General features: G+C 43.5%; 4 protein-coding genes across 4 annotated transcripts; 2 read left to right on the top strand and 2 right to left on the bottom strand.

Annotated features, from left to right (window-relative positions):
- Nucleotides 1-7409: 7409 nt before the first annotated feature.
- Nucleotides 7410-8491, top strand: O0I10_011398 (uncharacterized protein; the record flags this gene model as incomplete). Its single annotated transcript, XM_058491366.1, has 3 exons — nucleotides 7410-7624; nucleotides 7691-7832; nucleotides 7937-8491. The coding sequence occupies 3 exons, from the start codon at nucleotides 7410-7412 to the stop codon at nucleotides 8489-8491; spliced, it is 912 nt and encodes a 303-aa protein (XP_058337850.1).
- Nucleotides 8492-8873: 382 nt separating this feature from the next.
- O0I10_011399 (uncharacterized protein) lies at nucleotides 8874-9728 on the bottom strand (the record flags this gene model as incomplete). The annotated part of the gene is made up of 3 exons (XM_058491367.1): nucleotides 8874-9459; nucleotides 9532-9627; nucleotides 9688-9728. The coding sequence occupies 3 exons, from the start codon at nucleotides 9726-9728 to the stop codon at nucleotides 8874-8876; spliced, it is 723 nt and encodes a 240-aa protein (XP_058337851.1).
- A 768-nt stretch (nucleotides 9729-10496) lies between these two features.
- On the top strand, nucleotides 10497-13984 carry O0I10_011400 (uncharacterized protein; the record flags this gene model as incomplete). Its single annotated transcript, XM_058491368.1, has 5 exons — nucleotides 10497-11003; nucleotides 11062-11103; nucleotides 11169-11249; nucleotides 11314-13659; nucleotides 13727-13984. The coding sequence occupies 5 exons, from the start codon at nucleotides 10497-10499 to the stop codon at nucleotides 13982-13984; spliced, it is 3234 nt and encodes a 1077-aa protein (XP_058337852.1).
- A 208-nt stretch (nucleotides 13985-14192) lies between these two features.
- O0I10_011401 (uncharacterized protein) lies at nucleotides 14193-15182 on the bottom strand (the record flags this gene model as incomplete). The annotated part of the gene is made up of 4 exons (XM_058491369.1): nucleotides 14193-14513; nucleotides 14580-14702; nucleotides 14768-14932; nucleotides 15009-15182. The coding sequence occupies 4 exons, from the start codon at nucleotides 15180-15182 to the stop codon at nucleotides 14193-14195; spliced, it is 783 nt and encodes a 260-aa protein (XP_058337853.1).
- Nucleotides 15183-17363: the final 2181 nt, after the last annotated feature.

Below are 17363 nucleotides of genomic sequence, written 5' to 3' on the forward strand. Positions count from 1 at the left end.
TTTTTCAACCAAACCGGAGTAACAGGAGAAGTATGATGGGAGACTGACATCGTAGAAATGCTTGCATGAAAACGTCGTGAGCTTGTTACTTTAATGAAAACTTTGTTGGTGTTAATTGGCATAGGCGGCCTAATCGACCATAAAGGTATAGCTGCGGACAACAACAACAACGATCTCTCATTAAAGCCATCAAGAGAGGAAATATCCGACAAACGCGTCATTATCTTGATCCATCAGACAATCAAAATCCTGTGGGAGACAAAGAGAAAAGAAAAGGATCGGCATGTGTATAGGTTATACAATATGCGCCCACCACAACAACAATCTTGATCACAGTACCCGATAGCAACAGCAATAATGAAAAGGAGCAACGAGGAGCCCAGCAATCTGTATACGCTTGTTTCACCAAATTGCACTTTTGGATATGTGGCAAGGGACAGTGATCTTGCCGTATTGCAATAGAGTGGATGGATTCGATGGGCAAGGAGCAAGAATATAAATACGTGGCTCATCAAGGAGGAGGATCATCCACTCATCCATCATACAAAACTGACGAAGTGATAGTGCCCTTGATGTTTGCCAAGCTTTTTATCCAGTTTACTTTGAACCATCTACTTTTTTTTTGGGTTGTGTTCATTGTCTGCTATTCCCGAAGGTAAAACCGAGCTAATTCAAGTGATCTCCCCCAAGCCAAAAACGTCATGGCGGGTTGCTGCAGCCAAGGAGACAGCCTTGTAGGACACGTGCCCATGCTAATGATGCACCACACATGTATATATACATAGACCAAAAAACCCTTGTGCATATCCCTGAATCGTTTACTGATCTGCAAATGCTGCAACACAGCATCTTGATTGATACACCAAAATTTCTTTATCATATACGAAGATGGTCGATAAGGATATCCGCAACCTTATTGCTATATACCTATAACATTCTTTTTCGGTCATGTCAGAGGATAAGGTATTTTCATGATCTAAAATGTGTCATCTTGTTGAGCAAAACAGGAAAACAAAGGTTGCAGAGAAGCTAAAGCCTGATGAGTTTCAAAGCTTTAGAGCCGTTGTGTGTGCAACCTTTTGTGACACAGCTGTTTGCATTGCATATTTTTGTCGCACACATTACATATTCGTAATAATGGGGAAAACGAAGACTTGGTTCATTGATCAATACTATACAAAAGACCATCCTCACCAGGAAGTGTGGTTACCATATCAACAAGGAGCGAATGCACTATAAAAAGGGATGGTCATATTGCTTTTAGGTAGGGTCGTCGTAAGGGTTCAAAAAGCTATCCTCCGTGACCTTGGAAAGCACCTGCCCTTGGCTCTCGTGAAAGGATTGTTATTATATTTAGGAGGTTGGATGCGCATGTGTACGTGTAGAGAGACCATGTGAGTAACGTTTGTGGATGACAACGACACCATTTGCTATTGTTAGCAAGCATTTTTGAACACGAGGATTGCGTTGCTGTCGATGTTGATCATCAGATGCGTGCACCATCAAGATGCTTACATGAGAATCTGCATGCTGTATGTATCACTGAGATCATCCATCTTCCCATGGTGCATGATTGTTTGTATAAATATCAAATAATGACATGTGAGAAGAGGGACAAGGATGACCCCATTTTGGATGAACTACTATAAAAAATGTATCTTTTTTTGATGAGCAGGTGAAAGATGTGGTGATGTTGCTATTGATGGATGGCGTTACGTACTCGTTTCGGAAACCGCTCGCGTCAAACGTGAGCGTATGTTGCAGCAAATTTACTTGTAAGAGGTTGGCTAAATTGCATGGCGTCATCGATAGATGCTTCATCGTGTTTGTGTTACATGTATCGTCCCCCGCGCGCTCATAAACAAAAAGATCATATGAGAAGCTACAGATGCAATAATGCAACTCCGCATCAGATACGACAATAAGCTTCTTCCATGTGTTCGGCGATGAGCCTTTCAGGTACCCTTGCTTGTGTAGCAGCCCATTGCTGCACGCTGTTAATGACTTACATGGGTATCCATTGCCATGGTAACCATGCTGATCCTTTCAAATATGCCATGCTCATCATGTAACACAGACATTAATGGCTGCATGCTGTTGCATTCAGCTGGATGGGACAACAAGGCGAATCATTGCTTTTTCCAGTTTGATGGCTCGTGCGCTCGTGACACGGCAAAACATTCTTCAGCATGTTATCAATAGACGTTGTTAAGATACATGAAGGTTTACTGTTATTATGGGGGAAAAAGAAACTATCGGTGGATGTAGGTAGAGATAATCTCGTAGTCTGAAACGCGTAAGGATGGTGCATCATCTTCTTCCACAACAAAGTAAACGAGATCCCGAGGCAAGTTCTAAGCAATAACACTGAAAGCAATGGGTAAAGATCTTGACGGATAAGGAAGGTTAGGAATCGACCAGGGCATGGCAACATTGCAATCCTGACAATGGACACCCGATTAGCAGCAGCATCTCCAACGCCTTTCACCACATCAGATAGCACATTGTGTATCTCAACAAGACCAACCTGGACTACATAATGTACCCGCCATTCAACGATGACTCGTACGGACAACTTGAGGAACCGGTTGTAGGTGGATATCAGTCAACAAAAGGAACCTCGTCGACTCGCATGGTGATGATGGCTGCCAAAGTGAATCTGCACTATGCAATGGTGGGATGAAGTATCAAACTTGCAAGCCACCTTCAGCCCGTATATCGGTAAGAGGAACTATGGTTCGTTATTTGGAAACCACGATGGCTGATATGCTTTATGTAGCATTGGCTTTTTTTGACTCGATGATGCAAAGCTACGTTGACGAATACTACATTGGATCGATCATGCGCTCGAACGTTATGCATTTGACGACGTTTTACCCGCGAGTTATTGAGATGCGGCATGGATGCAGCATTGCATGATATTGTTGGGAATACGGTTGGACGACTACTACAAGTTGCTATCCTCTTCATTCAATCGACGTACCGAGAACGCACACAAGCAAATCCAAAACCAAGATTACATTCACATTGGCAATGTACGCTATGCAACGAGCTATACGACAAGCAATATAGATCATCCCATGGTACATTGCAATCTCTCGAAGGGAAGTGGGAAACAAAACAAAGGCTCTTTTGGTGGTACATAATGCAACCTGTCATCAGCCATACTACTCGGTCTTTATCGCCATCATCAGCTACCGCACTTTATACCATGATTTGGATGATGACATCAACAAAGCCTAGTTATCATGAATCTCCGTCAGCTGTTATTTGTGTAAAGGACAGCGAATGCCATGTCATACTGGAATTAGGCGACTATCATCATTGACACCATCATCGCACCAAGCGGCGTTCTAGACTAAGGATAAGGAGGACGAGGAAGAGGAAGAGTAGAGCTATCAATCCACAGTACTCAATGCAATGGTGTTTGAAAATAAAGCTTGGCAGATCTAGTGTTGTGACATAGATGGTATATCCAAATGCTCTTATTCCTTATGTGCTATCAATAGAAAACTGTGCCTTGTATTCTCTCTTATGGGTCGAATAGCAGGGTCTCCTTTCCATTGATTCTTTTTACGTATATTCCTTTGGATGTTTACAAATAAACCTGTCATCAAAGTCCATTACCAACATGTCATTCGATCCCTTTCAAAGAAGCCCCATCTTTCAAGCTTTACATCAGCAGCCTTGACCCGTACATTCCATCACGATGCTGCTATGCATGTCTCCATACCTGAAATCATACAGCCATCCAATTCTACTATTACGTTCATTTTCCAGATGTATATCATCAACAGCGCTATCGTTGGCAGAGGTGCTGTGAGAGAGTATACACCACACGAAAGGGTGTCGTCATTGTGTTACATGACTCGTTTTCACACAGACATTTTGTGCCTCACCAATGAACTCCGAAGCGCCCCAAAATCAGTGTTTATGTAATTAACTCTTTTTCATTCGGCGATAGCGAGAATCTCAAGCAACATAGTCGATAAAACGTCTAATTCATCCATCAAAACTTCTTCAGACTCTTATCGTATGTAGTTTTATATCATCGTATCGACTTTTGATGATGCAGTGTCACTGTGAATCATGTGGTACAGGCATTGCATGCATTTCGCAGGACATGATAGGCGGGGTTGTACTTTGGGCTGGTGGCTCGTGCGCTCGTGACACGGCAAAACATCCTTGTACATCCAGGAACCCGGTCATCTATTAGTCAACCTATCCCCATTGCATTCCTTTGATTGTTTGTACTCATAGCTACAGGCACTTGATAATACCAAAGTACATGTTAATGAAAACTGGCTCCCGTTGAAAACCTTTTTCAAGAGTGCTCGTCACCGTCACCCATATCATTTGCCGTCGTTCCGATGCTTTTACCGATTATGCGTTGTTGGAGAGTGGTTCCTTTTTTAAATATGCTGACGTGGCTCACTTTATCGGCCGGGTGAATTATGGGTGCGGCAGCTGTCACAATGATTTGCGTGATCAAAAGGAGGAGCAAGCCGTATCGCTCGCTTTTGCCGAGACAACGGCTTATTGTATTGCCCATTACAAACCTATATCCCAGCATCACTGAAACATGTTTCTATTATGATCATCATCGCCATGTGACCCCATCCAAGATGCCATGCAGTGCTGTACGGCCATTATTAACCATTGTCAACACCTCAACGACCATCACCACAAAATAAATTAATGGTCGCCATGGCAACTAGTAGTAGGTGACACGTTTCCTAGGGAATGTTGCAATATAAACATGTTGCAACGTTTAGCTGTAAATGAATGTGGAACCAACATGTGTGAAACAGGATCAACAATGCTGCTGTGCTATAATGTGGTTTTACTGCTCTCAGCGGATGATGCCCATCACGACGACGACGACTCTAGGGACATTAGGAACAATGCTCTTTTGATTCACGAGATGCGATGATTACGATGCATTCTGCAAGGTAGCACATGGAATGTCAATAATGATAACATCCATAATAATGACCCATATCCACCACACACCACATGGTGCTGTTGACCCCGCGGTGCCACACAGTTTGCTTCTTTACCTGATCGAGCACCCTGTATTGTGTTGTGTCACATAACCTGGTACAAACAAGTCGTTTTATGGGTGTAGCAGCGTCGATTTTAAGAAAAATCTTTTCATCTATGATTCAATTTGAGCTGTAAGAGAAATTTTATGGGTTGTTACCCTATACATATATGCATGGGTAGGATTAGCAAACAACAACAACATCACCACCAACCCGCAGGGTGTTGTTGTTGTGCCGCCATCCATGTATGCAGCTGACCAGTGTTGCCAATCTTGTGAGATCATTCACGCACATAGGAGTGGGGGCGTGTGTATATATATATGCGGCTGAGTTATGAACCTTGTCTCCCGGGAATCGGATGACGACCACAGCGAAATGCAATATTGCCATCTGTAGCGGTTGAAGATCATATTCTTTTATATGATCTCATGTTGTCGTATTGCTTATCAACAACGGCCTTTTAGAGTTTACGAGTGAGAAAGGGGGTCGATACAAGTACACGCCATGTTGGCTGTGTGTGCACCACCACTACCACCCACATGCATGTGTGCCGAAAGCATAATCAAAACTCGCTTTGTCCCCGCCGCCACACATCAACGTAGTATTCTTTGATCGTTGGTTCTCCTTTTTGGTGCGCTCCTATGTATAGCGTATAGTAGTCATTATCCCTTATCTGATATGGTAGGTCTATTGGGGCTCATTATTAAAGCTATTATGGCAGCAGCAGAGTCAACAATATCATCGATTCAGCATTATCTCGTGCGTCGTTGTATTACAAAACCTTGCAATATTGGTGATGATGGGGTCATTTGGACGTGGTATGCTATAATGAATAATGGACCGGGTTTGATTATGCTCGTCATCTTCCACAAAGAATAGCCATTCCACCTTTTTTATTCTCCCACACAGAGCATCGTTTTCATTGTTGGATGCATGCATCTGCCATGTATCATTCTCCTTGTGCTATTGATGATGTTGCTACTTTTTCCATCTTGACCATCTTGGCTTTTGACTCCCATCATCTCCGTCGTTTTTCTCCTTGCTGCATATCACAAGGGTGTAAAGCCGATCTCGGAGGGGAAGATGAGTGTAATACAAATGATGATGTCGATATGAACAAATGATCATCCATAGATGATAGACATTGAGTGCATAGCATGTATGTTGGGCGTCATGCGTGCAATTTGAAACGCATTGCGATATGCATATGCTGCTGTGCTGCTGATCAACGGGATGAGTGTGAATGAAAGAGGGAACCAAAAGGAACGTTGTTACAATTCATCATCATCTTCTTGCATACATACATACATACAAACCCCCACTCACGGTGCAAAGAGAAAAAAAAAGATTGTCTCAGATCTTGATGCTGCTCTCTCTCACTCCTTTAGCAAAACTTGTCTGGACCCAACGTAAACCAGCCAATTTTGGCCATGAATGGCATTTTTTGGCTGAGAGTAATAGAATGGACCGATCCAATGTACGACCCTGAAAGCCTACATTGTGTGGGTATGATGATCAAAACGATGGAGGAGTTACAACACGCGTGGTCTTTGAATGGTGTATGTGTCAGAGTTCTTTTTTGTTCGAGATCTGATTTACTCTTGCTGTTTCTAAGCATGCATACCAATCCCCATATAAACGTTGGATTACGATGATGATGAGAGGAGAACACATCACAAAAGATAACATGCCTCGATGCAAAAAGATGTAGTTGTGGTGGTTGTAGTAGTCCCCCAAGGTGAAGGTTGGCTCCCATTTCCTGACACCGCATGTTGTACAGGAGAGCAACGTTTAGAAGTATAATGGCGGGCTTGTGTATCCTAAACTTGCTGCATCTCATTCGCAGCAAAAAACCATATCTTGGGGCAAAACAACAACCACACGCTAATGTGTTGTCCATCACACTCGCATACGCCAATTATAAAACGCCCATGAGTTTCATCCTTTTGCATGTACCTATTCATGGAGACATTACATAGCCCTAGAATGCGGCGAATGAGCCAGCTCTAAAAGACTTGTCAAGAAAGAATACCCTATCCAAATTTTCCGATTCTCATTGTATCACCTTACATGTCCCAGTTTAGACTAAAGTGGGGGGACGAGAAGGAGTTGGGGGGTTGATATGTGTGTGTATGTATGTGTTCCGTGCATGACGAGACATATACACATACACACACACATACACAGCCGACCACCCCAGAGGCTAAAATACGATGCAACACCAGCACCTTGTTCTCAGCTCGAATTACTCTTTTTCTTCTTTTCTTTCTTTTCTTCTCTAAACAACCCTTCACACTACAACATAGCCACACGCGTGTTCTCTTCCACCGGCTTTTTTCATCAAGCAACAATAACAATAACAACATGGTGCTAGTATCATCACTACGACCGCCTCAGGATTTACCTAGCTTGTGCACCATTGTTGTTTCCACCTTGTGGGTTCAATATTATCCTTCATCATCATCAACCAAAGCGGTACAGCAGCAGCTATGGGATGATGCACGCCGTTTGGAATTTCACACCTATTGCCAATCGATTCTTTCGTATCTCAACATCTCCCCTTCTGTCATTTACACGAGGTACATCATCGACAACATGTTGAAAAAGGAGCACAGAAGGAGGGGTCGATAACTAAATGATCACAGTTTAAAATACGTTCAGAACTACCTTTCGTCATTACCGACAAGCATTCGAACCACGCTGGCGTACGGCTCCGAAAGGGCCATCTTTGTCATTGCACTCCTCCTTGCATATAAATTTGTTGAGGACTGTGGATCGGTTGATACAGTAAGTTTGTGTTTGTGTGTGTGTGTAATACTCCTCCCCCTCCTTTACCGTATTCGTATGATGGGGCGAAAAAAGGCAAAAACTCATTGGGTTGTTTGATGTAGAACTATTGGTCGCAGGCGTCCATGATCCCTATTTCAGCATTAAGAAAGATGGAAATTGATTTTCTGTGTCAAGTGGATCACAAGCTCCACGTGGACAAACCCGCGTTCGTCGGATGGGTCACTCAGTGCAACGCAACTTTTGAGCAATCCTTGTACCTTTGTACCATGTCATCCAACAACAGCATTTACTCCTTCCAATTACCGGACAAACTTTATCATCCACCTTGCTATGATACAACAACAACATCACCACATACGACGACAATGATGATGATGATGCCTACCATGAGTGATTCGACAACGACGCTTTTACATCCAGCATCTACCACCTTTGTGTATCCTCCTCCTCCTTCTTGCTACTATTATAGCTGGCACGATCATCATCATCATCATCATCATGACGGCTCATGGCACAATCCACCACAACACTTGTTGTACCCTGATGATCACATTTCTTTTGCATCGTCACCACCCGATAGCTGCAACTTTATGGGTTACGGAACCTATCCCGAGATGGGGCCTTACTTTGCATTACCGCCCATGCCAATGCAGTAACAACAACATTTGCATACACATTGTTACACCACCACTACCACCAAGCACACTATATATTCCATATCTCGTTCCCTTCCTTTGCTTATCGCACCTCTTGTATATATCCCTTGCTCCTTAATTCTGTAACATAATCTTTTCTCCCTCTCCCTTCATACTTTAATAGAGACCCATATTGAATGAAAGCTCTTTTTTTTTGGCGCTGAATGATAAATGTGGGACGTGTATTTGAGTCTGTACAATTACAAATGGAATGGGATTGATCGAGCGTAGAATAGATGCGATAATATAAATGTGTGTGTGTGTGTGTGAGAAAATGGGGTAATGATGTTGGTGTGTGTGTGTGCATGTGTGTCTGTGTGTGTCTGTGTGCGTTGAATCGAACTTATTTCTTTGACTTTTTCTTCTTCTTGGATGGTTGTACTTCGGCATCGAACTTGCCCATGGAAGCAGTAGCCGACTTTGAAGCAGCAATGGCAGCCTTGAGTTCTTCCTTTTTGAAATCCTTGATTTGAGACTTGCCAGCCATCTTTGCAGCGAGGTTCTCGTCTTCGTTGCGACGTTGACGCTTCTTGTTCTTTTCCACACGTTCCTTCTTCTCCTCTCGCTTCTTTGCATACATGTCCTCCATAGGATCGGCATGTTGAGGTACTTCGATAAGCCAATCGTCCATCTTGTCCTTTTGGCCACCACCATAGCCCCAGCGAGGAACGTATTGTTCTTTCTCCTCGTCCCAAACGAATCTTTCTCTCTTGCGGTTCTGGATACCCTTGGCCTTGGCAAACTTTTCCCAGCGAGTAAGAGGCTTGTCCTTGGGCAATGGCTTCTCACGTGGTAACTGATAGGTGCGTGTTGGCAACTTTGCAAGGACACCAGCATCAGCTCCTTCCACTGGCAACTTGAAAATTTCATTCACAAGCAGTTGTGTGTTGTCTCGTGTCAGCTCCTTCACATACTCTTCTGGATCAGCTCTACACATTGTAAAGTAAGTCCATTGAATCAGATCCCCCTTGCCTACTATTACTACTATTACTACTACTTACTTGAGCTTCTTCTCGTCAAAGGCATTGGTATCAAAGGCAGTCAGCAAATTGACATCGAATTCAAGTGGAATGGCCTTCTCGACAGTGATCGGCTTACTATTATCAAAGCAGTGTAAGTTCTCTTGCACTCAATGCTGTCCTGTCAGATCCACTTACAATTGAGCCTTGTGGGCTTCCAAGATCTCGGTGACGTCCATGATCAAACAACTGAAGCAAGAAAAAAAGTTCCAAGCCTACATACAAAGCAGCTGTTAAATTTGCCATCCCGCACGGTCACGAATCCGACGATGGAGAATGGGCCTTAGCTGGGCTGGCCTGGCCTGCCTTGATGACAAGTTTCACCTATCAGCAACCCAAGGACATACATACAGTCATTCATTCGATATAAAAGGTATGCCCTCCTTGTCCTTGAAACGATCTAACATTACAGCTCTAACAAACACATGCCTTGTTTGTTTGTACTTCTCCCAGATATGGCTGTCATCATCATCATCATCATCAAGGGATCCTCCTTAATTACCTACTTGTTTTTGATACCGGTCCCAATCCAAGAGTGTGTGTAAGTATTCAAGCAAAAACAACATGTGGAAGGCAACAACGCTAACCTTCTTCTTTTTCATTCATAGTAGATCTTTGTCATTTCAATGCTTGTTGTACTTTGAATGTCTTGGTGGTTGCTATAAGAAGATGAAGAAGACAATGAGGATGGACGAGAGCATTGATACGTATCACGTTGGGGTGCATGATAAGTGATTGAAAAGGAAAGGCATTGTATGCAAGCATGTTGTCTTTTTGTTGGTGGCACACCCATTTTGGCTTGTTGTTGGTACCATCCTAATATGGCAGCTCATGAACCTCTTGTTGACACCACCACCACCACCTCCAGCAATGACTACAAAATCCCTTTATTTTCCCATCCATTTGTTTCCCTCTACCTTTCATTATCTTCTTCTTTTACATCCAACATGTACACTCCTCGTTCTGATTGGCGTCGCAATGATCCCAACATTCGCCCAAGTAGTGTTGCAACTTCCTACAACAGTAGCCCACCTTTGACAAAGAAGCCATCCAAGACTGCCCTTGAAATGGATCATTCGGATGATAAGATGCACAAGTTGGCAAGGCGACCTATCCCTGGAAAATCAGTAGCAGCACTACAACAGCAACATCAATACTTTATGCAACGATCCATGAGTCCATCGGGATCGGTGCGTAGCAATGCATCCTCCGAACGTGGAGTTCCTCAACAACAACAACGCCTCTCACCACTTTCCAACAACCATCATCATCAGCACCAACAACAACAACAACAAGAGGATTATCTTCAGCATCCACAAGAAGGTGTGGAAGATCGACCTGTGTCCCCATCAGCTACCATAAGATCGGAACAAAGCTCCCTTGCTGCAAGCACTGGTAGCTCTCAACAAACCATCATTCGTCGACTAAGCACAAGCAGCTCACAAGAATCAAAGGTAATACAAGCAATGAATGGGTTTATTACGTATGCTTACAAGTAACATACTTATATAGGTTGCTAGGGAAGGATGGATTTATCGTAAGAATAGCCTTATGGTATGTAGATCGCTCTCTTATCATCATCATCATTCTCAAATTGACATCTTTTTATTATTATCCAGCAATGGAAATCAGTTTATGCGGTGGCCAAACATGGCAATGCTGTCAAACCCGGTGGATTATATATCTATAAGGATGACAAGGTAAGCATGAAGGTGCATTGCTCTCCATCCATATACATAATTAACATACGTTCTTTATATCTAGTTCTCAAGTCATATCCATACCTATGATATGAGCCAAGTGGTGGAAGTGGAGCCACGATCACAAGAATACAAGCCTGGTGTCAAGTGGGAGTTTCGCATGTTGATCAAACGTGACGACGTCTTTTTCGCAGCGGATGACTTGCCTACACGTAAAGCATGGATTGACGCATTGACAGCCATTATGGGCAAGGTATCCATGGCCAGCCATAGCGAACTCCAATCACGTGTCGCTGATGCTGATCAAGTGAATCGTGAGCTGCAATCTCGTATGGCGGAGAGTGATCAAGCCAACCGTGAGCTTCAAATGACCGTCGACCACTTGCAAGCTGAAAACCAAGAACTCGAAGACCAAATCACTATTTTGCAAAAAGAGGCAGCAAAGATGCGACAAGAACACATGGCACGCCATAAGGATATGACAGCTGATATGGATGATTTACAACAAAGCATGGATACCCGATGCGAGTTGCTTGAACGTGAAGTATCCATTTGGCGTAACAAGTCAGCCGTGCTGGAAAAGGAGCTTCAGGAACAACAAAATCAGCACCAGCAAGAAACAGAACAACTCAAAAGCGAGATCCAGGAATGGCGTGAAAAGGCACAGCAACAGCAACAGCAATCATCGATGGCATTGGAGAATATCGAATCAAGCAGCAGCAACAGCAGCACCAATAACAGCCTAAGAGAAACCATTACCAGTGTCAAGTACAATTTACAAGCATTACGTGATCACATGCGATCCGACAATGGTCCTTTGGTGCAAAGCCATATCATCGATATCAAATCCGGTGTCAATCGACTTACTGATATCCTCGAAGATTCACGTCGTGGATGGGATGAATTACAAACCGAGGTGCGTGAATGCTTGATCAATAATAACAAGGAAGGCAGCAGCAACAACAACAATGGTGAGCAACCTACTGCTGTGGCTGATTTACGACGTGAAATACTCGGCGATGATGATGATGATGATGGCATCGACAACAATGGCAACAGCAAGAATATGTCCGTTTCAGCCAAACTCAATGTCATGATCCAGATGGTGGAGCTTTTACAGCTCTCTCAGACCAAGTTGATGGAGTCGTATATGGAACATGCAGATGAAGAAACCAAGGGCGTCCATATTGACAAGGCAAGAATGGAATCAGTACAAGCCATGTTTGAGGATATTCAAGCGAAGCTCAATGGATCTACTACAACCACTACCGCAACCAAAGGAGGCCATGATGACGATGATGAAGAAGAAGCGCTTGGTAGCAAACTTGCACAATGGATGGAAGAGATCAAGGCTGTGAATCGTGAAGCACATGACAAACATGGTGCACAATTACAAGAACTTGTGGAACACAACATTCAAGCGGATCAAGATCGAGAACAAACCATTGCACAGCTATTGGAGCAAATGCATGCCGAGCAAGAAAAGGCCACCGACAAGATCTTTGCCATGATTCAACAGCTGCAACGAGAGCAGCAACAACAATCAGACGTACCCAAAAAGAAGGAGACGTATCAAGATGGAAGCAAAGATTCTATTTCCAGTACTACAGCCGAGGAAGTACACCAGCTTGTGGAAGGCACTCAAGACTTTATTGAGCGTACATTGCTTGTATTGGATCGTTACAATCATTCTGGTGTTGAGGAAACAGTGCGTCGAGCTGTCAAGAGTGCATTCAACAGCCATCTTGGAGCCAATTGGCAAGAGAATACTGCTAAGGAGAATGAAGAAAAGCTCAAGCGCTATGAGGAGACTGCACGTACATACATTGATCGATCCATGACGGGCATGCAAGAACACATGGTGGAATATCTTGGTGAAATGTATGGCATGATTGAGGAACTCGTCAAAATGGCTGTCGCACGTCTTGAACAACAAATCGGTAGCCAACATGATGGTGGTGCACCCCTCGAGCATATGAAGAATGGTGGTAAACGTTTGGATGATGCTGCTGCAACAAGCGAATTGGTCGAGGTGTATCGTAAATTGTGTGGCACACGTGATGTTCTCGAAGCTGAGATTGAGCGATTCCATCAAGAACGATCCGAGCTTGTCAAAGAAATTGATGAGCTAAAGTCCACTTGTGCTGAAGTCCGTCGTGAATTGGAAGATAGCAAAATGGCCTTGCAATCCATCAAGATCGAATATGAAAAAGTGCAAGATGACATGCAACGAAAGCAACAAGAGCGGCTCGCTTGTGAACTAGAACCATTGATACAGCAAATCTCCAAGCTCAAGCAGTTGGCTTCTTATGGCAGCAGTGTCAGCGGTAGCAGTGATGAGGATGATAGCGTTTCTTCACCTTCAGGAGGCTATGTTGATCTTGGCCATCTTAGTCACCCACCACCTCAGGTATGTATTGTGTAGATTATGTATTACATGATGAAGTTGCAAACATTTATTACGTCCATTATAATAGTCGGCTGCCAATAATCGATCACGACCTTCTTCCCCTTTGCCAGGGGGAAACGCAGCTTTCACAACAAGCAATCGTCCAAATCTTCAAGCACCATCTGGTCCACGCGCCTTTGCTGAACGAAGAGGATCATTTGATGCATCATCAACACCCATTTACAGTGATACCAATTGGAAGACTTCGCATGATTCTAGGCCAACCATTGCAGGAGGACGAGAACGACCACCATCTCAATTTATTGGTTACAGAACACGTAAATAAATTTGCTTAGCAACATCATTACCCAGTTGGAAGTATGAATGTTAATAAAGACATCCATTCCGTGTATATAAGAAATCAAACGTCATCTTTGACATAAACCATATTTGCATCACTCGATTCAACGACCAAAGACAAGTGAATGTATATTAGCTGTAGATATAGGGAGGTAACAAGGGTTGTTCTAGAGCATCATCAAGGGGGAGGAAACTCATGAACCAAGGCGCTGACCACGACCCCAAGCATGACCACCAAAGAGATTGGTATTTTGGCGTGTTTGTTGTTGCTGTTGTTGTTGACGGCCTGGCCACATGCCACCACCTGTAGTGAATCCACCTTGCTGGACCGAAGGGGGAAACATGCGTTGCAAGAATGTTGGGGTTTGTAAATAACGGCGACCACCTTGACTTGGATAGGTCGTTGTCAAGTAATAGTAAATGTGTGATGCTCCAATACCAACCAAAGATGGGGTAGGCATAGCACCATTCACCAAGAAATCGTAGGCCACCAACACCCATGGCAAGTACTTTGCCTATGTACATACATACCCTCATCAGTCCTCTTTCCTTTCCTTGCCAATATAGATCCACCATCTTACCTTGAATTGGATGCCAAACATGAATGTCACAGGTACTTCACGATAATGCTGCGACCACAAGTAGGCCACTGACAAGAGAAATCCATCACTCAATACGAACAAGTTCAAAAAGCGCGCTGCAGCCTATATACACAATCAATCAATACACCATTCCTCAAGCTACCCACCCCTCCTTTTTGATATCATACCAGCTGTAACACGCCTGTAACCAAATGATAGTAAATGTAATCAGCCGTTCGACCACCAAAAACCTCTGTCTCCAATTGTGTAGAGTATCGATACATGAAAAACAAGTTCATAGCAAACGCCAGACCCAGCCTGTTGACAAAGAAACATGTCACCAGACGCCATAGCTACCCATGCAATCACATGAATGAGAAAGAGGAAGGGAGACAGAGAGAGAAGGGTCCATGGCAATGAGGTTCTTACCTGTAGTTTGGAGAGTGCATTCCAACTGAGAACGAGATAATACGGTTCAATCAAGCCAAGAGCAGGTGCGACAGTGGCTGCTACCGAGATAGTGAAGATGGCCTTGGTAATGGGAGGAATGGACTGGTACCATTCAACGATTTCGTTGCGTTGTGGTGGTGTTTGTGGTGGCATAATGGTGAGACACGTGGATGAAGTGCGTAGACTTTGCTGGAATTCTCTCCGCAAAAAGAAATGCAGCAGCACACAGCTGGATCAATCAACCAACCAACCAACCAACCTCCTCACTCCTCCCAAGTAACAAAATGATGAGAGGTCATCCATCCATTTTTGTTTTCTTTGTTGAATTGTATACAATGTCATCTCGGAACACTTCCTCCGTAACATGTGCTGATACCTATGTCATGATGATGATGATAGTTAGCTTATTATTATTCGACAACGCACAGACGCTAAAACATAAAATCATCACCTGCTATAATAAAAATCCATGTCGGCATTGAGATTAGGTAAAGACATGTGGTTTTCAATCCATGGGGGGAGGGAGGGAAGGAAGGAGATAATGTGTGTGTCTATCATCATGACTCAAAAGAAAGAATGCCGGGTACAGAGTACACATTGCAGTATCATTATGCATCACAACAACACCACATGGGTCGTTTTTCTTTATCTCTCTCTCTTTTACCTATATTGACCGGGCCACTTGTTTTTCTTCCCTTCAAACAAAATGATAACGATTTCGAGAAAGATTGGCGGCGATCTGCACTTATCCGCAGCTTTGATTTGTTTGTTTACTACCAAACTAGGCCACTGTCCTATCTCTTTTTTGCCATTGCCATGCATATGAAAATGCAAAAATGGCGGCGGAGAACAAGAGACACACAAAATATTATCACCTTATCTTTTCTTGACCCTTTTTCCTTTCGTCATTGCTGGTAGCACGCTAAGGGTGGTGGTTGGTGGTGATGCATGATAAGTGGTTCGATCCATCATAGGATAAATGACGAAATGAGCAGAAAAAAACAGGGACAGCGGGAAATGATGGGTCATTAAACTACCTGGTGCAACGGCGCCCCTCGTGCTTACTCATTGTCAACATGCAACCCACTTGACATCTGATTGCATATATTGATCATCGCCATCGTCCTTTAACAAAGAAATCTTGGACAATGGTCCATCGAATCCCACATGTATACTATGATTGGACGAGAGTAGATAAGCCGGATAAGCCCTTTCGCTGCGTGTTTATGATATCTTTCCAATGACAACCATAAAGGGTGTTTGTGTGTGGAGAGATCCGCCTTGGTTGTGTTGCACCTTCTCTGTGCATGTGTTACACTAAAATGGATTCACTCAGACGAGAGCTATTTTGGATGTGGTCCGAGTAATAATCGTGAAATGCACGTTGAAAAACCATCACAGAAAAAAAAATGAAAAAAGAGCTGCATGGCGGCCTATCTACATAGCCCTACTTTTGAACGCTTAGGGGTCAATATGGATGAACGTACCATAGAAACAACGACTCAACCCAACCCATTTTGTTGTTATCTATCATCTTTCAGCCATGGCCGTGTTGTTGATATGTATTCGGAATATGGAGCCCGAGTCTTGAAACGCTTTGCCAGATCCGGCTTGTTGATTGCAAGTAGCAAAAGAATCCCTCATCGGTATCACCATTTTCGTGACTTAAGAAAACCACGAGGTACGTGCGTGCCGCCTTTTGCCTATCTCCATCTCACTCTCACTCACTCACTCGCTCTCTAATCTTTGTGTGATGTTTGTTATTTGATGGAGGCGTGGGAGACAAGCCATTGCATTTTTGAGTTTACTCCCTCTTGGTTGTGTTGAAAAAGGAAGTTGTAATTGGGGTACTTATCAATGCAAGCAATAATGTTACAAACGACTCTTCTGGAACCTCTCTCATTTCTATTTTGTATTCATTCATTCATTCATCCCGTTAGCCCACTTTTCATGGTACCTCCGTGTGGAGCGGAACAGGATAAAGTAGGTGAGGATATCGTCGTGTAACACGGTCTGTGCTTGGGGGTCGCGACTTTTTCATAAAGTTAAACAGCAACACAAGATACACATTAAAAAAAAAGAGAGCGCACAGTGAGTGTGGGAAGCCATATCAATTCCATAACGAGTCTAGTGCTTGGGGGAACGGAAGGAAACTGAATTGGGCGATCATCAAAAGGTCAGGATGGCAGCAAGAAAAAAAAAGATCTTATAAATATCATGCAACGACGACATTCACACACAGCCCACATCTTTCTCTCTTCCTTTCTCCCCCTTTCACTCTGCACACAACAACACACACACGCACACACATACATACATACAAACGATCACGCA

Source organism: Lichtheimia ornata (genome assembly GCF_029851405.1).
Source record: "Lichtheimia ornata isolate CBS 291.66 chromosome Unknown scaffold00089, whole genome shotgun sequence".
Classification (NCBI taxonomy): Eukaryota; Fungi; Mucoromycota; class Mucoromycetes; order Mucorales; family Lichtheimiaceae; genus Lichtheimia; species Lichtheimia ornata.